Consider the following 24045-nt stretch of genomic DNA (forward strand, 5'->3'; position numbering starts at 1 on the left):
TTAGGTTTTTTTTTTTTCTTTTTAATTATGGTAGTTTTATATAAATTAAACTACAATGTTTTATACAAGTGACCTATTTTTGACCCTCTATACCCTTACCTTTCCCACTTTTAAAAACTATACTTTCTTTTTAATTACCCGTTACTGGGCAACTGACATTTAAAATTTTTTAATACTTATCTCACCATACCTCTAATGGCAAATATGAAATCTTACTACAGAAAAGTGTGTGATTTTGTCTTTATTTTCTTAAGCTGTGATATTGGCTAATTATGTATGTTTATTACTAAATATAATACTCTAGCATGTATTAAAGCATTCTACCATTAGTAGTGCCTTTAGGCTAAACTTTGTAAAGCTATGTGTGTATATATTCTAAATTGCATTCAATTACTAGTCACTAACAACAAAAAGAAATATCAGTACCGCTGTCAGCTAACGTAATCAACCAAATTTAGGTATTAACTTAAACTAGAATGGAAAAATTGATACTTAAAAAAAGTATAAAACAAAAAAAATTAAAACACGTTATTGATGCAGTATTTCTCATGACATGGGCAACTTACAGAAAATATTACATTGTCAACTAAAGATATTTCTTCCATGCCTTAGTCTAAAGTGCAGAAAGAAAGACTTCTGTATTACAAAAGTAACCATTGTTTTCATAGGTTTACTGCACACCTTTCTTAAGCAACTTCACTTTACATGCATTTTGGGTTGACCTCTTATGCCAGTTGAAATCACTGTCCAAATACATAGTTAGCTATGACTATCAGTAGGAGAGTCTATATATTTCACAGCATGGGTTTCTTAGGAATAAAGGCTCTTGTGCAAAGGCAGTACTATTATGATGAATGTCTAGATTGATTATTAAATACAGTGCTAATATACATGGTTTTAACTGGGATAATGCAAAGAGACATTTTGGTAAATAAACATAAATATAAAAAGAACAATTTAGCACTTTTTCCTTTTTTTTTCTTTTTTTTCCCCAACGGATTGGTCCAGCGTCTTTGAGAAGCCTTCTATGGTTCTTTCTCAAATTGTCTCAAACCTGCTGAGAAAGAAAAAGATTAAAGATGGCTTGAAATAAGCCAAACATATCCCTAAAATAGAGAAGGCATGGCTCTAGATTAACACACAGCGTGTAAGGCAGCAGGACAGAAGCTGGGTGCTGCTGTGCTCGTATACTGGGATTGCTCAGAGGTGGTCTCCAAGAGGACAAGTAGGATTTCATTTCTCTCACCTCTGACAGCCCCAAGAAGCAGCTCAGTGAGAGCTCAGGAGTTCCCCACTCAGAAATGCAGGGGGTGCTGCACCCAGCGGTCTTCCTAGCTGTGCGTGCGTGGCTGCCATGCTAGGGCAGGCTGTGCTGCAGGAGCCCATGGCAAGACCGAAAGCTGGCTCCTAAGACCCTCCTCCTGCAACCCCTATGCTGAAGCCCTCATCAAGCTCAGCCTTAGAGGAGAGGCTCAGCAGTGTCTGAACCACTCAGTGGGGTCTGCTCCTGTGGGTGACACCTTCCATGGGAGCAGAGCTGTGCTAACGCCAAGCGAGCCTGAAAACCCCTCCAACTAACAGCTTGGTTTGAAAAAGAGGAGGAGGAAGGCAATTCTGTTTTGCATGGCTCCAAACTGGTTAGAGAAGTTCACAGTCATACCATTCCTCTGGCTTCACATGTGAATGTGAAGAAAAATGCATGCACATATTAACATATAGAAAACCAAAAGTTTTTCTGTATTTGATCATTTCATTCCTAGTGAAGAGTCGAGGGATGCTGCAAGACACCTTTAAAGCTATTAAATTGATCAGTGAATTTCCATTCTTCCCTACTGGTCCTTAAGCACATAATTCCTTTCGTTAGTTTTATTTGGAGTGTTTTAGATTAAAATTGAAATTTAAAAAAGCTAGGAGGGTAATTTTGCTGATTTCTTTCTGTACAACTAGGTTGTGTTTCCCAGACTAACAGTTTCAAAACAACAGTAGTAAGACTGTTTTGGCCTTGAGAAGACACCAATGCACAGCTCCAGCAAAAGCAGTGCTGCTGCTGGGTACGTTTGAACTCCAGTCCAGTCTGGGTATGCAGGAGCACATGAGACCAACAATCATCTAGAAGTGTTTTTAAAAATCAACCCTGCTGAAATTTCATTTGGCTTCACGATTAGCCAGTGGCAGTGTTCAAAATGAGATGCAGGGCTCATTCTCAGTAGTACTGAGATCTTCCATTTCTGCTCAAATAATGTTTCTGCAACAGCCTGGCTTTTTAGGTTCCCCCCTCTCCTCTCATGAAAGGTATATCCATTCCTGCTGCAGCCTTTAAAAGAGCCTTTCCCAGATGCCTTGCATTTGCTGTTGTTAGTTAAATGACCATCCCATACCTGGGACCTCACATGGTTTAATGATACTCTCCAGCTACAGCAAACATGCTACACTTGTCACTTGAACAAGTCTTTGCAAACGTTGCTGAAGCACTGCTAGTCCTTAGTCCTCCAGGAAAGATGATTTAGGTTTATTTCTCATACAGTCATGTTTTGATGATAGTGCAATGGAGCTTTTGAAAGGCAAAGGCAAAAAGGAGTTTTCTGCATCAACACTAACAGCTGCAGAATTTTAAAACACAGATATGTCTGTGTGAAAATGTGGCAATGTTTCTATTTAGTATGCAGGTGTATTATTAGAATTACTTACCATTAGTCTCTGATTTTTTCCCCATAGCTGATACCTGTTTGAAAAAGCAATAACCCATTTTTAAAGTTGAACGTGGGAAAACACAGCTATTTATTTTTAAAAAAATCGCTTCCATGCAAAAGACAGATTTCCACGCACAACACAGCTCTGCTAAATAGGAATATAAAAGTTACATGCTGCCCACGGCTTTCTGCACCTCATTGTACTTTCTTTTATAGATAAAAGGGTAGGTTAGTGACAAAAGACATGTAGAGGCCTAATTCCAACTGACTGACTGTGAAGGCAAACACCACCTTCCTCCTAGAAAGCCTCCCACAGAGATAGTATCCTTTCAACAATGCACTGAAGCGTTACCTTAGAAGAAGCTGGCTTTTCAACTGACTGCTTCTCCCAGAGATTACGTTTGCTGGATACATCTCCAGGTTTTAGATCCTGTATTTTTAAATTAATGTCAGAGAACAGAAACCAACATTAGTTCAGGTTTATTTTCATTTGTTAGAGAAAAAGTTAGAATGCGACTTCCTCATAGGAAAAGTTGAGGAGCATCCACTAGTGGTGAGTATTACATTGCCTATTAATTATAAAGCTATTCAGAATAAAACTTCACATGATGACTCCACACATATACATGCTTTACGACGAAAACCAATCATGCTTCATCTGTTTTGTATTGCACAGGCTGGCCGTAACTTATTACATTAATCCTAGGGAGTTGCCCTAGTTTCAGCTGGGAGAGGGGTAATTTTCTTCCTAATATCTGGTACAGTGCTGTGTTTTCGATTTAGTATGAGAATACAGTTGATAACACAGTGATGTTTTAGTTGTTGCTAAGTAGTTATTCTAAGTCAAGGACTTTTCTGTTTCACATGCTCTGCCAGCGAGGAGCTGCACAAGAAGCTGGGAGGGAGCACGGCCAGGATGGCTGACCTGAACTGGCCAAAGCGATGTTCCACACCATGGGACGTCATGCTCAGTATATAAACTGGGGGGAGTTGGCCAGGAAGCACCGACCGCAGCTTGGGGATTTGGCTGAGCATCAGTCAGCAGGTGGTGAGCAATTGTATTGTGCATCACTTGTTTTGTATATTCCAGTAGTAGTAGTATCCCTTCCTTTTCTGTCCTATTAAACTGTCTTTATCTCGACTCACAAGTTTTACTTTTTTTTTTTCCCCCCAATTCTCTCCCCCTTCCCACTGCAGGTGGGGTGGATGAGTGGCTGTGTGGTTCTTAGTTGCCAGCCAGCAACAGGAGTACAGTGAAAAGTTACTGCACCATCAGGTTTCTAAAAATGGCAATTCCAACTTTTACAGAAAAAAAAAAAAATTGTTTCAGAAATAGTATTTCTGTTAGGGAGGAATTCAAGTAGCTTGTCTCAGCTACTTTAGATCAGAATCAAAATATTTCCTTTTAAAAACTGTAAAAAAAAAATCAGAGTAGGACTTCTAACACAACAGAAAATCAGATCTTCCTCTTCATTCTTAAGTATAGGTTTCAGGATATAACACTGTAGACCTTCATATCCATTTGAATTTCCATTGCATCCTTTAAAACCTTAGCATGTACTGATCACTAGCCTGACAGGAAAAAAAAAACAGGTGAGGTGAAGTCATTAAAAAATAATAATATTCTCTGAAAATGAGTGTATATGGAGACTTTAAGCAAAACTCAATAAAAATGTCAAGCTGCTTCTTGGGGAAAAGCAGGGCTACAAATCAAGATGGTATGTGCTAGGCTAGTAGTGCTGCACCTGCTTAAGGACGGATGGATTGGTATAAACCTCTGTGGTTGGCAAACAAAAGACTCTTTAAACAATTTTGGATATAAGTACTCTTCTTTTCAAAAAATGTTCAAGTCCTGCACAGTTTCCAGAATCTCATTCTTGCCACACATAGACAGGTAGTTTTCTGCACATGAGGATTTCTAGCTTGGGGTAGAAAAATGCCCAGTGATACATAGAAATGTGATTTGTGCAAGAGGTTTGCACACCCAGGAGAGATGCTCTAGAATTGATCATAATTTACAGCCAAAGAGGGTTGCTGATGGTTAAGACTTTAAGCCAATTCTGTACTTCAAAAACCAAGTTCAGCAGTAACAGAGGATGGAAAAAAAAAACAGCAAAATTGCAGCGGAGCGTATCACAAAACCACTTGCAGTGGATGTTGTTACAAAACCACTTCCATAATCCTGAATTCATTTGGTATCTATGATTTAAGTTCACCATAAAACTAAGCGAGATCTTTGTTCTCTCTACTTATAATTGAATGTTGTTCTAAAAACCACAAGAATCTTGATGGTCACAAAAGCTTCAAACAATTCTTTATTTTGGTGGAATGTGATGGAGGTAGGAATTTATTTGCTAACTAAGAAATTATAGGTTTCCCTTTGGTTTATCCTGTTAAAATAAGTAAAAATCACAGTCACGCAGTACAGTTATATATCATTCTTTATAGTCAATTATAAACAGGTTTACCTGACCAACTTAGCAAACAGACCCCCAAAGAAGAAGAATAGGAGGAGGGCAGGTTCCTTCAAGCAGAAATATTGAAAGAAGAAAGAACGATCTATTGAGAAAGAGGGAAACGAAGACATGGATAGGAAGAGTTGGCTGAGGGGAAAACAAGAGGTTAGTTTTACATAATCTACAAGATACAACTTAAAAGGAAGAGAGGAAAATCTGGAGGCAGATTCTGTGCTGGTTTTCAGCAGTTGTGATTAAATACAGTAATGGCAATTACTTCTTTTATTTTTATATTCATGTCCATAAGGACACAATCCCCACGTAGCTACCAGTAAATGATGACTTTAGGGACAATGCTACAAATTTCAAACTCCTCTTTGAGACAACTAGGAGTATGAATTGAGAAAGGATTTGTCAGGCTGCACCTTTTATAAAGGGCAAGTGGACTGGCAGAAAAACACTACACAAGGATATGGGAAGAGACCAGTTCTTTAATAAAATCTCAAAGTGGAATCATTAACATCATGAGTGATTCCCTGTCATTCCCCAATACGGACACCTACAGCTCCGGTTCCTCATCCCTACCCTTTCCCACCCCACAATAACCTGTTTCTGCTTGTTCCCACATCCACACTGCTGCTTCCTACACTCCCAGCTTATTACTTTGATAGCATTTTCTGCTTTGATTCGTGCTGAAGTAATGGGCATGCTGAAGGGCCTTCATTAGAAATGACACTTAGGCTCTTAAAGTTTTTCACTTGTGTTTAAAAATATACTTGGGAGATTTTTACAGGGCAAGGGCCAAAACATAAGTGTTTCACCCAAGGTCTACGGCTAGTAATTTCTAAATCAATGTTAGGTCTTTCACGGGTGGTAAATTAATGTCATTCTCTAACAAAGAAGTGCTTCACTGAGCACTGTCTGTTTAGAGCACCCCTGAGCTTTAAGGTGAGAACTGCCCTGTTTCATCTCTGTCTTTTCTGACTCCCCAGGAATCAGCAGCCAGAGGGCCTCTGTGAGCTTCCAAGAAAGGACATGCAGCAAGGTTCCTCCAAAGACCATCAGCTGGTTGAGGAAGCACTATCACCACCTCTGCCCCAGGAGAGAATCCACCTACTGAAGAGGTGGTTGTTGCAAGTTTACTTACAGAAGGTTTTGGAGCAGGTGATTTGTTGCTCTCTGGGGTCTTGGTTAACCACTCATTGATACGACTGGAGACACCAACCTTCAGTCCAGCAGTTTCCTGCAAAAAAACAAAATCTAATCAGAAGACTTTCAGAATAGCTTTTGATACATTTTCCATGGTTTAGATTTAAAAACAAAGCCAAGCCTGAGTTTAATATAGAGGTCCTCCCTGAGACTATGGCTAGCTAAAAGTCATCCTGTGTGCTCTGAAGATATTGTCCCTATGAACTACACAATATTACTACCCTCTAGTTTTCAGTAATGATAAACGTGGGCTGACAAAATAATTTCCACTTTAGTGCTAACCCAGAAATAAATGTTAGATGGAAACCTGCTGTTTCTGTCATTTCTGGAGAAAAAAATCTTTAGCCTAGAAGAAGAGACACCAGCCTAAGTTTACATTTTTGTTATGTTAAACTAAATTTTTTTGAACGAGCACGTAACAGAGGAATTAAGTGGCTAAAATTTAAATCATTAAAATAATTCTTTAAAAGGTTAGAACAAATCACTGAAATTTCCTGGCTATCTGTAATAATGCACTTTGATCCATGGCTCAGTTTTTTGGTATGATGAATGTTCATCAACTCCCATCAATTTATAGAAAGGAAATGTTGCCTTAAGGATTTACATAGAAAAGATAAATGCTTTCTCTCAAATGCTTCTATGCATTGTCTATAAAACATCATCATTATCTTGCCTGTTCACTCCTTCTCTACCCCCAAAAGAATCTTTCCCAACACAAAGAATTTCTTTGTACTCTGCTTGAACTACCCAGATATATTTGTCTAAGATATCTGATGGGGCTCTGGAATGTCTCATAACTTAGCTCAGTATGTCACTAAATTCTTCTATTATACTCAATATTGCAGCCACACAATTTTGTGGGTTTCTGAGGACCTCAGGATCCTTTGGGATATTCTTCACCAGTGATGTCACAGGGGCAGTTGGGCTTACTCATGGGAGCAAGAATGGCAAGGTCAGGTCCATAATATAATTCTTTATAATCACTACATGAAGTTATACGCATACCTTATTTGGTGTTCCTGTCCCAGAGGGTGACGAAAAAACATTCCCTTTCTCCCACATGCTCTTGATATTACGGACACCCTCAGCTGGAACATGAAGGTCGGAGGCTGCTGGCTTAGCTGGTCTTGCAGCCTTTGTGCCCTGCAGAAGAATTGAGGCCAGTTGGTGTTTGGCATTAATAGATGGAGTTGCAAAGCGGTTTGTCTCTAGGGCTGTGCTGGGGAATGCAGCAGCTGTGAGAGGTTCTAGAGGTGCCACTAAGACTCTCTCCCTTTTGATTTGCAGTTGCACCCTTGACACGAATGGCTACGAAAACTGTAATCACTTAGATTTTGCATTTGTTGCATTTCTAAAGCTCATGGCAAACTATAGCTCTGCACACAACTGCTCCATAGCTTTCATTTTTCCTCTTTCAAGCCTTAGCATCTGCATCCTGTAAGCACGGCTTTTTCAGGGATACAGCTAAGGAAATCCTTATGGGAGGTGGGGGAAAAGGCTGCTCTGTCGTTCAGCGTCAGACTTTGCTCCATCTGTCCCTGACAACTTAACCTCACAAATAGGGATTTTAGGAGTAAATATCAGCAATTACAGTATATTTGGAATGAGGTGGTTTTTTAAAGAGTGGCAGATTGGAGGTTTTTTGGCGGTATGTCTTTTGCGTGGTTACCAAAAACACTGCACCAAACTCCTCCTGTTCTTTCTTTTCAAAATTCTTGTACATTTTACATAACAAATATTTGAGGAGAATAGGAACCTGTACAAGCTGCGGCTTTGCCTCTCTAGTTGCAAAGCAAGTCAGATTTGGAAACTTTTGGAAAAATCAGAAGCTCAGCAAAGGAACAATTTCAGGTCAGATGGGAGCTCTATATAGCTATGAAGCTGCATTGCCTGCCTCTTGCCATAGAGCTATGCTTTCTACTATGTAAATGGAGCATAAAGACCCAGAACCTAAACACAGCCCTACTGAAAATACTGGAGAACCTACTATAAGCTGGTGGGTGAGCTGGTCCAGTGTTTATGAGCTGACAAAGCCTGACCTCACTATTATATAAATTTCTTAGACAGACAGAGCTGTACCTCCAACCCATCCACTCTCTTTAAGGAGTTTAACATCAAACCCCAGTGCCAAATTAAAGTCCTCAGTTATTCTAGGGTGGTTATGTCTCATCCAGAAAAAATGCAGTGAAGTCGGAGGTCAGAAGCTGTATGCTTCTACTTTGATCATATGGGGACTATTGGGTGCCATGCTGACATTCACCTCTAATGGAGGGGTTTGAGCTAGCTTCAGCTTGATATAGGTGCTGGAGGTAAGCCTGAGCCTTCAGCACTGTCATGCATGTGCTTTTTTCATTGGGAACCAACACACAGTATAAAACTCTCCAGCACTAATAGGCTTCCTAGCAGAAAGGTTAAATGGACAGCAGTCACAGAAAAAAGCCTTTGTTGACTGATCTTTATTTACTAAAGTTTCCTTTAAGTTGAAGGATAATAAAACCTAACCAATTAATACCTTAATGGAATACCATGCTTGGACTCTATATGTGAACAAGAGGGGAAAAAACCCCCGCTGGGAATGAAGAAGTGTTAGACCTTTATCACAGCTATCAAGATAATATCCCTTTTAATATTATTCTATTCCCATGACACTTACCAACCCAGCCTAGTTGGCCTTCTATATTAACCAGTAGCTTTCATATTGCCTGTACTCACTGATTTATAAAAAGAGATAAAAAACAAGCAACAACAACAACAAAAAAGGCAAACACTTATTTTTCCTTGGACTATGCAAAGAAAAAGCCCTCAATTCTAGCTTCAGGGCACATTATTAGCCACTACTTGTCAAAATCACCTGGGGTCAGATTCTGCACTTCATTTTGATTCTGTTTTTCCTTTGTCACCACTTAACTCCCTAGTTCACTAAAATGTTGTTCCTTGTCAAGGAAATTCACTCTGGAGTGGCAGCCAACAACACAGGGCCAGTTTCTTTCTCTCCTAAATAAGATGCTAAGTCAGCTTTGCTCAGGATGACTATCAGCACTCTGCTGATAGTACTCTTATCAGCCAAGATGAGGATATGACTGTCATTCAAGAGATGCTGACTGAGTCCCTCAAGAGCTCACAAAGCAGACAGAGTAAATTGTAGTATGAAAGAGAAGATGTGAATCTGATGTTTTGTTTAGAAATATATCTAGATGTTGGTTATAAGTGTGCCTCAAGAATTTTGTTCTTGAAGTCACATTAAAAAAGAGTCTGTGACCAAAGTCCCTGCAATTCTTGAGCAGTAAAACATAAGGTGGTTAAAGCCCCAAAAGCCATTAGTAACTAGAGCCATTGTGACCTGGAATTAACTTACCTCAATTGCACTAGTGTATTGCTCAAGTCTACTGTCAATCTTTGAGACAACTGCTGTTGTGTGGGTGGGTTTCATACCACTGTAGGAAGTAGAAAAAAAAGCAGAAAGAAATTATTATTCCCTCCATTTAAACATTGCTGTTTTGACTGAACCTACTGGTTTATTGCTTTACCTCTTCTGAGCGGATTTGTTCAAAAATTCTGCTCTCTCCTCTATCTAGAAAAGAGAGAAACAAGAGCTATAAGTTTAAAGTTAATAAAAAGGCAGTCTGTACAAGGCCAGGCTAAAATGTCATTTTAAACGTCAAAAGGTCAATCTGAAAGAGATGCATTCCAACAGAAATCACCAGACACACACACAGGTTTTATACTTAGGAGCCTATTATGCTACAGATCCCTAAAGGTGGATATATTTTCTGCATTAATATTTGCATCCTGCGTATTTCTTCAGTGCCTCATTTGTGACAAAAGAATAAACACCAATACAAAAAGGAGAAAAGGGAAGAAGTTTGCCTTATGAAAGGGGTTGATAGTCACAAAATCTGTGTAAAGTTTCCTCATATCTCCCACATAAGAGCAAGTATGTATCTCTTATGACAAACAGCAAATTTAATAAAGTTCTTCTGAGTTAGAGATATCAGACTAGACCAGGTTTGCAGCTCAGCCACATACCCTTATCTCATGCATGTTTTTGCAGGACACAATTTAATTTGAGCTCCAAAAAACAGATCAGACTCTATTCTGCCATGTTCAAGCAGGGTCACTGCTGAGTCAATGTCTACCAGCTGTTATTATATAAACTCATATCTTACATTTCATCATTATTTTCTACTCTGTGTATAGGAAAATACTGTAATGTTTCCAGGGAAAAAGAACAGGAAGGTCTCATAAGATTTATGCCAAATCTCTTGATAATTTGAAAACAAAGAGACTCTATCCCTGAATAAAGTTTTAAAACATGATGGGGGGTGGGTGGGTGTCTGTTTGCGTTCTGGGTCAAGAAATACTTTAATCAAACTTTCTCAAGTCCCGTCCATATTGCATTGTTTCACTCCTTGTCCCAGGCTGTACAATTTCACTTAAGAGTAAAATATACACAAGCAGCTCCAGGGGATAGAAATGACTGTTAATCGGCCTGGCTGTATTCCTGGGAATTCCCTGGTCTCAGGATGGACTTTCCATTTTCAAGTTACTCTAACAGTGACTTCTACAGCATTCATGCCTTTAAAACAAGACAATGACAGCCATTCCTTTAAATGGTTCTCCTCAGTGCCCTTAGCATCCAGGCTGTACCAGAATACTAAATCCCACAGCAATCCCATCAAAGGGCACACATGTTTTATTTCTCGAGCTCATACAAGAAAAAACTCAAGGCAGTTCATTTCAGTGCAGAATTTGCCAGAGAAACTTGCTGGAGCAACTCCAGCTAGCATCAATCCAGCTCAAAGACACCTCTAAAACTCTAAAAAAACGTATACAATTTACAGAGTAATTTACATTAACAGATTTAGTTGCCAATATACGATCTAAATACAGTCCTGAGTGGAAAGACGGACTTTGCTAGGGTATGTCCCAAGTGTTCAAAGCACTGTTGTCACAAGATGGCAGCAGTACACCAGGCAGGAGCTGAAGAGCCAGGCACACCTTCCCACACGGGTCCGAAGCTGCGGCTCTTCCTCTGCCAGCCTCAACAGTTTACAATTTGGGTTTACCCAGAGGAAGCACAGTCAGCATTGCCTTAAAACGAGCAAGTACATTATTTGGTTAAAAGTGAGTAAACAGGTCTGCAATGATAACTTAAAATACCCCACAAAATACCTCACCTCTCCTTGACTGTTGCATAGTAGCAAACGTTTCCCACAATGCTGGTTTCTTCCCTGCCCTGTATGAACAGATGAATTCCCTGACTGCATCAGTGAAATTCTGGCTGGCAGCAAGGAGAAACAATATGGACTATCTCAAAGAACCAGGGCTCAAGGTAACCATCTAATAATTAATTTACAGCATTTTCTACTTCAGATGAACTGACATTCCACTTGAAATCTTACAAAAGGGACAGATCTTAAAAGATGCTAACAGTAGACTCTTTATAGTCTTCCTACGTTCAGGAAGGAGAGCTGTTTCTGCGCAGCAGGAAAACCTGGCTTTAGTAGGCACTGGTGTAAGAGGGGGATAGGTTGGGGGGAAGAGTGACATGTATTTGGCGTTGTAGTAAAAAGACTTGGAGTCATTCTTTAACCACTGGAAACAGCAGTTCTCAGAGCCCCTGCTGTGGTGTCAGGGATTGTTCAGAAAAGGAGAGTGAGGAAGCAAACCGGAAAATAATTTAAACAGGAAAGCAGAGTGAGGAAGCAACCTTCAGAGCTGAACATGGTCCTCTTCCCAAGGAAGCAAGTGTCTTGTGTGGATGGATAACACATTTTCTGCACATTGAAATGAGAATTTGCTCGAGAGCATCTTCCCCAAAACACAGTATGCATGAAGCAGAAGCATGCGTTGAATATACTTAAAGCAAATACATGTATATTCAACACATAGGACAAATACATTCAGACTGCACAGCAACATCTAAAGGTCGTTTACGCACTGCATACCACACAAACTCCATGCAAAGAATTTAAAATGTTTGGCACATACAGTAAAGAGTATTACAAAATAGATCTGTAAGAGAAACAGGCAAAGCAAGGTGGTTAGCACAAAATTCAAGATATTTCCTCAATTTGAGACCAGGAAATAAGAATAACCTTTTTGCTGCATTCTTTTTAACAGGATCCTATTACATAGCTTGAACTATGTTTTGTCACCATGGAATACTTTCCAAAGCCCCTGACACAGAACACACATGTACTCCAAAAGGTCAACCTTCTGGCCTCTCATCAAATCATGAACAGAGAGAAAGAATACGGGATCTCAGGCTGCATCTCTCCCACCTACCCTCAGTTGCTTGAAAGTCAAGCATTTAGTCAAAATTACTCATCTTGGTTCCCTCTATAGTCAGTGAAGAGTCAGAGGAGCTTGCCTTACCCTAGGGAAAGGTGGGATTGCTTGTCCACTGCGTGTGGCTCTCAGTCTATTAACTACCAAAGAAGACTAGATTAGACAACAAAATGCTTAGATGGACACCTACCCTTCTGCTGGTAAAGTCAGTTGAAATGAAACCAATGGACATAAATCAAACCCATGTAGACTCTCACACCTGATTAGGGCCTTACTCAGCAGTCTCAGCACATACAGGTGGCAAGGAATAAATTAAACAAGATGTTATAAAGATATATATATATGCATTTATTCCACATTCAATACTATATTAACATGTTTTGTTTTCCAATTGTGCAAGAAATGTCTTGCCTACTAAAAATGCAGTTAAATTGTGGGTATCAAAGTGCATTGTCTTCCATCTGTACATTCTCCAAGAACAGAAACAGGATGGAAGAAGAATGAGTTAATACACAATTTGAGCCAATTACTTGGGAAACAAAAAACCTATTCCTGGTAAAACTTGTTTCATACAAAGGTGTTAAATGATTCTTAGGAATTTTAGACTATGTATTAGATATTATGCAACAGAAAGTGTTGTAAACTGATATGTAGAAAAACTGTACTCAAAAAGTGGGTCAAGGAGGAAGGGGAATAAGAAATGCACACAGAAAACAGAAATCCCTGTATTCTAGTTTTGCTTCATATCCAACAGGCAGAAGAACCTAGTGGAAATCCATTCTGAGTGGTAGTCCCTGGGAGTAAAGCGGCTTCTCCTTATCCTCCCTGAGTGGCTCATGCACTCTTTGCTTCATTAAGCACAGTTAGGCTTTTTCCTGCTGTCAGCAGCATCTGTTTAGAACACACCAATTTAGTCCAGTTTACCTGCCAGACTAGAGTGCTGCCATCAGCATCAAAGATGGGGGAAAAACAAATGTCACAAATCCTGTTCTTACCACTCTATTTTCCCTCTGCTGCAAGAGTAGTTCATCTAGGAAGAAGTGATTGTGTGGAGTCTAATTCTTTCCAGTCACTGCTCCAGCTGTCAGGTACTGAGAGCAATAATGAGATAGAAAGAGATAGGTATTTAAGAAAAGAAAAAAAAAAATCTCAACCCCTGAAAAGTCCTGTCTTCTGGCTTAGCTGTCAGCATTGCCTTGCAGAGTGCGGGCTGCCACATCAGCCTGTGTTTCCCAGGAGATATTTTCTGCAAAGACAGGAGATATCCCAGGCTCACAGCTTCCTGCCATTGCTTCTTCTCCTCAATGACTGGCTGCTTTTGCATTTCTGTATGGGTGGAGCTCACCCCCAAGAGGCGATTTAGTATTAAAACATCCTGTTGTTTCCTGATTAACCTAGTAATAGTTATAGAAGAAGTTAGAGAGAGAGATGGGAGAGCAGCAGAGGTTGTTCCAGTCTTTGTCCTTATGAAAAAAAAAAAAAAACAGCCAAGAGAGAGGGCAGAAGTTGAACAGAGGTTTGGTACTGCTGCTGTTGCCCACAGTAACTCCACCAGCCCTGAGAAATCCAAGCTGCTTCTGTCTCAGAGCTAGTGACGAACTTCGCCTGTATTTACTTTGCATGCTTCCTCTTCACTGTCCCCTTGGAAAGGACCAGCCCTCATGCTGTCGTTGGGAGGACTCCATACTGCCATAGAAGCTCTGCTGAAGTAGTGTCTCAGGTTTCAGTGAAATACTGTATTTAACAGTTAAAACAATAGCAGTTGTCAACACTATGTAGGCTGTGATTTATTAGAGGCCAGGCTAGATGGTCAGAGTAGTTCTTTCTAAATATAAGCGTGTATGTATATGTTGTCTCTGTTTGTATACATATATTTATGTATGTGCATCCATGTAATACATGGAGATGAGTTGTACATCTCGGTCTCTCAATTCTGAGCCTGCTCATCATGCTAGCCTCTGCACTGCCTGATGGATAAATGCGGTGTCCATAAGATGGCAATATGCCATACTGCTTTTCAGTTTATCTCCCTTATTTCCTTTGTTCCTGTAGTTCACTTGGTAAACAGCATGCCCTACTTTCCTCATCTGTCACTCCCAGGAACTTCTTTTTCTTCCCCAAAATTTGTCGCATCAGGAAGGAGAAAAAGATGCTTTGCCAGATTGTGATGTAGGAAAAGTCTGAATGTGCACATGTATCATACAGTATTTCAATACTGAGCCTCCCTTTTTTCATTATTAATTCCCACAGCCCACCCACAATTGTGCGTTTAGGGTTCTCACATGACTCGTGACACATCTAACCAGATGATATGTTCCTCAAGGGACAAAATATGTGCCAGATGTTTTACAAGTCAAAAGATGACTTGAGCAGTGCATAACAGGCCACGAGAAGGCTGTGTACCAACCATGTTAGACTAGCCTGAAAAGTTTGTTCAAATGAAAGGTAACAAAATATACTGTATTCTAAAAACTGGAGTTTGACATCAAATTTGACATGAAGTTATTAAAATGAGATTATTCTCTCCTCAGCTATTGATCACAGAAGGCCAAGAAACAGTTTAGGGTGTGAAGCTCAATAGCATTACATATTTACTCTGGCCATCCACAGACACTGGACTGTGTACGCTATCACCAATTTCTCAAAGAGAGAAATAGAGAAAAAGAAAAAATTTGTGCAGAGTTGCATCTATCAGGTTTTGTAACAAACAACTTCTACCTAACAAGTCATAAAAACCATCAGCAATTATCATAATAAAAAAATTGGACTTTGGACGCTTAATGACATTTGAAAAATTCCAGCTTTCCTCTAAAAATACACTGAGTAGAATAGTGTAGCAGCAGTCCAAAAGTTCTCTGAAAGCTATTAACCTCCTGCCAAATCCAGTGTTTTTTCCCACTCTCCCCAAAATTATGATCTATATCTTTCTATTATGTGTTTTCAAGCATGATTTCCTCTCTTCTGAGTCATCTGTGAACTAAAGTTCCAAATGTATGGCATAAAAGGCCTCTCAATAAACAGAAAGAAAAGGAAGCCCTCCCAGGAGAGCTGGGAAGAAGCTGTACATTTATAGTGTCTGTTATTGACATGGTCTTTTGTAACCGAAATGGTAAGACCAGGTTTATCCAATAGGAGCAAGTTGTGAAGCTTGGCAATCTTCGTTTACAGCTGTGTGTATTTTGTCCTTATATTTCAGGTTCAGATGTGTCTGACAAGTCAAAGGCAAGTCCAGTCAAAAGCATTTGGACACTGTATTTGCTGGAACTGGACCCAAAACAGTATAGGGCTGGAGCTCCAGATCAGTTCAAAGCATAACTCTGTGTGAGCAGAAATGTAATTTTGTTCAAATGCGATTTGTCACTCAACAAATACAGTTCTTAATCCCAAGGAGATCCATTTCATGGTTCAATGAGCTCCTACCTGATAACCTCCAGCCTGGTTCTTGTCTCTCTTAGTGCCCACTAAAGGGCCTATTTTGACAAAGATTTTGGATTCTTAAATGACTAGTGATACAAAATGAGAAAAGGAAAAGATAGTTGAAAACAATTAATAGATCTGTTGCTTGAGCTTGAGCTGAGAAAGCAACTGGACTGAATACCAAAACAATGTTCCCAGCGATTTCAGTGTGGCCAGGATTCCTCTTCCATGCTGAAAGGCTATTTAATTGATTTATCTAACTTCCAGTATAATATAGGCCACAGAAGACCACTTAGATATTCCTGTAGCAACAGAAGGTGGTTTTTTTTTTTTCCTCTTATGTAAGAAAATGAAATCCAGTGCAGTACTTCTAGATGTTATTTTTAGGGGGATTAGACATAAGCTAGAACTCCCATATGGGGCAGTTTCAATTAATGATGATTAGGCTGACTATGCTTAAAGATAAAGTAATCTGGCAAGGAAGAAGGTGAAAGGAGAGAAAGAACATTTGTGATCTTTATCTACTCCAGTCCACAAAACTCTCCTATAATAAATTAACATTGAAAATCAACACAGTAATACAGCTCTAAGTTTCCAAAATAGTTTTCTCTGGAAGGTGAAGATCCTTCTTGGACATTTTTCATCAACAAGAACATGTAACTCATAGTCTAGACTCCATTTTTAGAAGGATCTCTAATTTTCACAGTCATTGCAGTGAATGAAGTCTTTCAGCTGCAGGTTTCAGGCTAAGGTCTATTTCAGACCTTTGTCCCAAGTCTGATTTTAAGTATTTCCACACTGCTTTGGTGTTTGGCTGTTGGTTTGGACTGCAACCCCCATTACTTTTTATGTACTATGTAGATATTAGTGGGGAGGTTACCTTGAGAGATGAACCTTTAGGACTGAAACATTTAAAAGGCTTCTTGTCTTCAGATACGCCATCTTCCGGCATCTTTTGACGTTTCTCAGCAGCTTCAGCCCTTCTTCTTTCAATTTCTTCCTTCATCCTCCTCTTTTCCTCCTTAAAAAATACGGTCACTTATTCTTTCAGAAACCACATCACCATTACAGGGCTTTGCAGTCCTGCAAACATTTACCAAATTTTCTAAGAAGAATTTTGTGCCAGTCCAAAAAGTTCAGTGACCTATCTGAAATCTAGCAACATATTGCTGCTAATCCATCACAGTGTTAAGGCAGCAGGGAAGACAACTAGTCTGGGCTGCTTTAGTGTCTCCCCACAGTGAGGTCACCAGATTTATTACCATATATTGCCACTTAAAGAGAGGAAAAAGCACATTTATAAAAATACTCAAATTCAGTTTCTTTGTATCCTCATGAATCATATTGGTACTGTTCTTCTGTCCACCTGCTCTGGCACTTGTTATGCCAGGGGTTAATACTTCACAAGGAAAAATCAGTAGGTGCCCAAAAAAGTGAAGATTAAATCCTTACAGTTTTCCCTCCAAAGAGGTAACATCAGATTTTACTTCATAAGCTACAAGCCAAAGCACAACCATTGTGAATACTGATCAGCAGGGTCTGACCAGCAAGGTATTGTGCAATCTCAGCATCTATTGAGTTCTACTGTAAAGAGCTTAGTATACTAAAGCAATTGGCATTTAGCTGCCAAACACTACTGTTATTCATCTGCCATTTGTTTTCCAAACAACTAAGATTCCTAAATGATGCACCAGAGGTTTGGAAATCCTATTTATGGAGTCCCTTGGCAGAGGAAGTACAAGCAAACAGATGTGCTTGGGTACTCAATATTTAAATAGACAAGAATATCTTCCTAATGAGATCTAGTCCATTGTAACTATATATAACATTAGCATTCCAGCTCATCTGCAACCGATGAATTTTGACACGCACTTTGTAATTCAATTTGCGTAATGTCAAAAAGACACCCTGAATAAATGAAGAACTCTGTGGCTATAATACTGCCCCCAACATTTTGTATCCCCAAGAAGATAAGAAATTTGCAGCTATTGTAGATGAAATCCTGACTCGTGAAGACATATATTAAAGCCCTGTCTTTCCTGGGGCTAGAACTGTAACATTTCTTTCTACCCTGGATGACTGCATGTTTTACCTCAGGTACTCAACTAGAACATCTATGAGGACCTGTTTTTATATCATCACTTGATATAAAAAATGGCATACTTGCAGTTAAATCTGAAGGTTAGAAAATGGGGCAATTTTAATGCTGGGTAGCATATTTGAAATCAAGGTCCACTGTGACAGACCACCTCCTGACAGACACTAAGAAACAGTGATGCCCAGAAGAGCACGGAACCCAGATGGCCCAGATAAAGGGTGCAATCTGAAGCAAGGTCACAGCAGCAATTCCTCATACAGCAACATCAGATCCAAGGAGAAGCGCACTTTGTCTTGTATGCTTGGGTTTGGTCTTGCCTTCTTTGTTACAGACTCCTTCCTCACCTATGAGCCAATATCCTACAGCCTCATTCTGCACTTTTGTTAAATATAGATCCATCGACCTCCAGCCCCACCGACTTGTTTGCCTGAAAGTGTCTGTGCAGACACTGCTGTAAAGAGTTACCAACTAAGGCAAGGCCAGTGCAAATAAAGTAGTTACAACAAGGGAGTAAAAACAGAGTCCCATATTTCCTATTTTACACTTACCTCCTCTCTGGCTTTTCTCTCAGCCTCCTCCTGCTTCTTCTTCTGCTCCTCTTCCTCCAGGATTTTCCGGCGCTCCTCCCGCCTTTTCTTCAGTTCATCCAGCTCTGCTGCCGCCTCCTGCTGCTTCTCCTTCAGTTTCTCAAACTCCTCATTCTCGCCTCGGCGGCGGCGCTGATCTTCTAGCCGCTTTGCAGCCTCCACTCGAGACCCCGGCTTCGCTTCCTCAGCATTTGTGGTCCCTTTCAAATTGGAGCGGCTGGGAAAGAAAAGAAAGGTGATACACCACGGGTTTTCCCTTCCTGGCCTGAGCCACCTTCTGCCATGCACTCACCAGCAACATGAGACCTTGGGACTCAAAGCTATTGCTTTATAAGACCTTTTGCTCCTCACAAACTACAACAGGCCCAAAACATTTTCATCAGGAGTTAGTAGGCTGGGATGCTACGAGGAGCATCTCTCCCATCTGCTGCCAGTAAGGAAGGAGTCTCATGTGCTTGCATGTACAGGAGCTGCACCACCCTGCCTGAGAACTCAGGCTACCTCCATTTTTAAGAGAATTCAGTAATCAAGCTTGAAATATTTAACATCTCATGTAGCTTCAGCAAAAGGTATCATATCACGTCAGCTATATACCATCAGTATGGTATACAATACACTATTACAGTTTCACACTTCTGCTCTGCAGTTTGCGTACAGAGGAAACACTTCCAAAAGTGTTTTATACTCCATACAGAAAATGAAGCAATGGAAAGCTATAAGTAATTCCTCTCTGTTGATTTCAAATGAGATAAATTTACACATAAAAAAAATCATAGCGCAAATATTGTGGTATGTTCTGTGTAATAAAAGATGCACTAATCCTTTGCTTTCAAAGGCAAGTATTTTTTATAAACCCTCTAGAAAAAACAAGCATCTTTGGGCACAGAACAACCTACTTGACTTGGGGAAAACAAAAGATGACAAAACAGAGGAGAGAATCTTACACCTTCAACAGTGTTTTAAAACCTAAAAAGGTTCCTATCATCTCTAACACCTATCACTTTAACTCTCCCAGCCTGTAGGTATAGAAAGGTTCATCAGATCTTTTGTGGACATTTTCCAGGGCAGGCATGACTTTTTATTAAGGAACTGGAAATTATTTATTAATGGCAACTTTCCACAGGAGAAAACCATAAGTTTTCCAGCCAGCTGTAACATATAAGACAGAAAGAAAGAATAAAAAAAAAATTAAAAAAAGATTTTGCATAGGTGAAGTGCGTACTTTCAGCCATCAGACATCACCTCCTAGTTAAACAATTACCACACCAGTGTTTAGACAATTGTCTGCTCCTTGAATGCATTTAATACTACTGCTGACAATGAGATAGGTATGTAAGAGGTGTCAGTGTGCTATTCACAAGAGACAGAAAGGGAATGTACTTAGGCTTTTTTTAAAAAACCCTATCTGCTCTGACCTGTTGGCATTTAAAAAAGCTGGATATTAATGACTTCATTAACGCAACCAGAATGTTGCAGAGTATAATACCATAAGACGGTACAAATCAAGTGTTCCAACAATAATAGTAACTGTTAGAGACGATTAGATCAGAGATTACAACATGAAGAAAAAATATCATGTAAATTTGCAATCCAGTGAATCACACCCAATCCTGCAAAGCTGCTCTTCATTCAGATAGATGCCTCATCTAGATGGAGTTAAACATATAAAACAGGCTGTAGAACCACAGCTGAATTATCTGTGGTTTCAGTATCACGATAGAATCTACCACCACAGAGTTCTCTGCTCCCACATGATCTTACCAAATTGGATGAAATTCAGTTCTAGCACAGCATGCATGATTTAGGAATTGTATCATTAAAAAATATATGGCGAAATAGCATAACCAAACTGATGTTATTATGTGAATTCAGCTGCTGTACTTCATCTGTGAAAGGTCAACACGAAAGAAGTAGGACCTGGCACTTTTTTTTGCAATGTGTTTACTTGGTTTTAGAAAGTCTTTTCTATGCAAGGGTGTAAAATCACAAAGCAAAGCTAAAGAAAAAAACGTGCCCCAGAGGTCCACGAATGTATGTACCTCCAGTACATTCTCATGCCTGATTTTCTAACTTAGAGTTACAAGTACATAATATATATTCCCCTGATATCACCTTAGGACAATCCTTTTCTGCTCCAGGCCCTACTCCTGGATGTTTTTTTGTGGCTGAATCACTTAGACTGTGAAAACAGAACCACAAGATCACACCCCACCATAAGCATCAAGTTAATGTAAGTGGCCACAAATAAGGGCTTGCATCAGCTAGTGATGCCTAATTAAAGAAAGGAACTCATGCTTTTTAAATGAAAAATACATATGCAATTAACTAAAGCATTGTGAGAAAACACTGGAAACTTTGTTTGAAAATTCATTTAGCCCATTCAAAAACAAAGTGAGGACCCGTTCCTGAGGTGTGAGGTATGATTTTGGGTTTTCTGCCTGAAACAGCTCTGATTAAGTTTGCAGAGGTACTGAGAACCCAAAACATTCCACCAGCCTCTATAAGGCACTAAGTATTTCTGAGGATCCAGTGCATCAATCCTGCACAGGCCATGAGAAATTCCTGGCTATTTTAAGGCTTTCCTGCTTCATTGCAATGTTGTAGCCTCTATAGCAAACATCTCAGGAATCTCACTAATATTTTTTTTCCTCTTGGTCTCCGAGGTCTGTGTTGCCAGCCCACCCAGACCTGAAAGCTTCAGGCCCAAAGAAGATGCAAGAGGTCACTTCTGATAGACAAAACGATATCCCTGGCAAGGGCAAATATTCAGCCCTCAGAATTAAGAGAGCTAAGAATATAACGTTTGCCAAGATTCTCTTACTAAATAGCCACTCTATATCAGAAGAAAGGTCAGTCCTCAGTAACTTCAGTGCAGATAGCCTCAATGAAGTTAACAGCTACTCTCAGCTTTCAACTGATAGAAGCCAAAGGTAGAATGTAGTCTTAACATTTTTGTTTGGAGACCTCAGGTGACTATTTTGTCCTCCTTACAAAGAAGGACATTTTAAATTTCTAGCTTATTTTATTCTCATGCAGTTTACAGGACTTCCCCTACTGGTTGTGCATAATCCAAAACAGCAAACAATAAACTTGCAGTAATTCTGCTTATTTTCCTCCACTTCCCAAACTACTCTGTTTTCAACAGATTCTGGGAATCTCTGTGCCCTACTGTCAACGTTGGGAAATTAGTATTGAGATGCTGGGTGGAGGAAGAGTTTCATAAGCACCCCTTTGGTGCTAAAAAATGAAGTTAGTTGCCAGATTTCAGACAAGGAGGAAAAGGAAAGAAGTGGTTTCTGGGAGCCAAAAATGTCAGAACAATGTGAAAAAACATGTTACATCGTATTTAGGACTTTTGCAGTCCTGTATGAGAATAGGGAGGAAGGCAGGTGGGAGGGGAGATGGAAAGGGGAAGCCATAAATTGTGGTTTTATTCTGTATTTCTCTTACTGACTGACGTAGACGAACAAGACACAGATAAGATTTTTCTTTAGTCTCTACTACCCTATTTTATTCTCAGTCCTCACCACTGAGAGTTAGCCAAGTTACAAGCTTCCTAACTAGTATTTGATATGTTCATGTAAAACAAGAATAAAGACAGTTCCAAGCAAAGCCCAACCATGTGGGGACAGTTCATTAGAAAACAGACCAAGAGCCTTAATTTATACCTAACAACCCGACTCTGTTGATGTTGCCAACACAAGTCCTCTACTCTGCTGATAAAAGTCTATTAAACAGGCTTGTTTCCACATTTGGGAAATAGGAGAAGAAAAACAGAAAAAGGGAGTGGAAACTCAAATCTACATGTTGCCACTAAGGCCTGTCTCCCACAGTAAGTAAAGCAAATGAAAACACAACAAAAATATTTTTAGAAAACCATTCTCATATTACTGATGATGTGACCCAAGTCATGAAGCAGGACAGTCCTAAGCAAGACTAATTTCCTGCTATTCCATCTCCATCTCTGTCTTTTGGCCTTAGGTCAGGGTGTCTCCAGGGACTTTTGAACTGCATTTTATTTTGAGAAAGTTTGTTTTTCCCGGAAGATACAACAGCAAATCCCATCTGCCATGCACAGATTTCTCAACGTGCCTGGAGAGCTTAACCTTTTCTTTGCCTGTGTCAGTGTAAAACAGGAAGAAAAGTGCAGAAGGAAAAAAGAAATTAGATTTCTAACCTATTCATACCTGGTTTTCTGCTAAAAGGAAGAACTTGTGCTCTGCTTCATGTATCCCTTCCTTTTAGCAGGTAGACTACTTTTTTAATAAACTTTTCGCTTAGAAATTTGTTACCTTCATTGATTTTTCCCAATATAGCGATAAGGCAAATATTTCCTTGAATAAAAAAATAAAAATCAAACCGTGATACAGCTTATAAGAAGACAAAAAAATGGAACATTTTGATTAGGATAGGTTTTCACCTAACTGAAAAATCACTTTCATAGAGAAGCCATTAATTTCAAGGTTTGCCTTGAAATCAAGAGAGAAGTTCTTTCAAGAGTTACCAGCTGGGCTGTGCTTCAGACTGATTTGCAGAGTCTGATTAAAAGCAGGTGGGTAACTGGAAACAGGTTACTTCGGTAAAGATTGAGATCTGACTTAAAAAATTAGAGAACACAAAATCTGAGCTATTGTCATTATTGGCCTCTGTGCAGATATTAGAAATAAACGTCCAAGGAAACAAAGCCCCAGCAGAGCAAAAATAAGCCACTTGTCTCTACTGAGGGAGCAAGACTATGTACATGTGCTTTTTGTACTTCATTTTGCTAATGCCAGAGTGTGGGGCCAGTTAGAAAATAGGCCAAGAGCCTTAATTCATACCTACAACCCAATGAATGCTACAGCCTCTGCTGATATTGACAACCCAAGTCTTCTACTCAGCTGTTAGAAGGCTATGAAGCAGACAGCCAGAGATGGTCCCCTGCACTGCTATAATGTAAGCAAGCCCAGTGCTTACTTGAAACTTACCCAAAAGCATTCTCAGTAGATTTAAGTTTTGGGGCGGTGAGTTCACGTTCTCCGTTTTGTGCCTTTTGTTCAGGAACTCCCTTCTTACGATCCCAGATACTTTTCATTTCCTCTTTGGGTGCTTTTCCTTTATCCTTGTCATCTTTTACCTGCTCAGGAGATACCATAAATCACAGAACAAAACCAAGAAACAAACAAACAAACAAAAAAAGAAGTCTCAATGAGCCATTCTAAATAACAGCTGAGGAACAAGACTGACTTCTTGGTATTAATGATTCACTAAGCAACTGTCTTCAAAATGTGTATGTGCTTTATGGCAGAGGTAGTCTG

The 24045-nt window shown here is 39.6% G+C and overlaps 1 protein-coding gene across 1 annotated transcript in view; it reads right to left on the reverse strand.

The window, feature by feature from the left end:
• Positions 1-1025: 1025 nt before the first annotated feature.
• Positions 1026-24045, reverse strand: part of CALD1 (caldesmon 1) — a 36094-nt gene continuing 13074 nt past the window's right edge. Inside the window, exons 5-14 of the mRNA XM_086461233.1 lie at positions 23716-23864; positions 18710-18965; positions 16944-17084; positions 9883-9926; positions 9711-9789; positions 7361-7498; positions 6294-6389; positions 3043-3120; positions 2689-2722; positions 1026-1057 (exon numbers count right to left, since the gene is read on the reverse strand). Of these exons, the coding sequence (XP_086317359.1) occupies positions 1026-1057; positions 2689-2722; positions 3043-3120; positions 6294-6389; positions 7361-7498; positions 9711-9789; positions 9883-9926; positions 16944-17084; positions 18710-18965; positions 23716-23864 (1047 nt within the window). The remainder of the gene's footprint in view (positions 1058-2688; positions 2723-3042; positions 3121-6293; positions 6390-7360; positions 7499-9710; positions 9790-9882; positions 9927-16943; positions 17085-18709; positions 18966-23715; positions 23865-24045) is intronic.

Source organism: Leptosomus discolor, chromosome 1 (genome assembly GCF_034619465.1).
Source record: "Leptosomus discolor isolate bLepDis1 chromosome 1, bLepDis1.hap2, whole genome shotgun sequence".
In the NCBI taxonomy this organism is placed as follows: domain Eukaryota; kingdom Metazoa; phylum Chordata; class Aves; order Leptosomiformes; family Leptosomidae; genus Leptosomus; species Leptosomus discolor.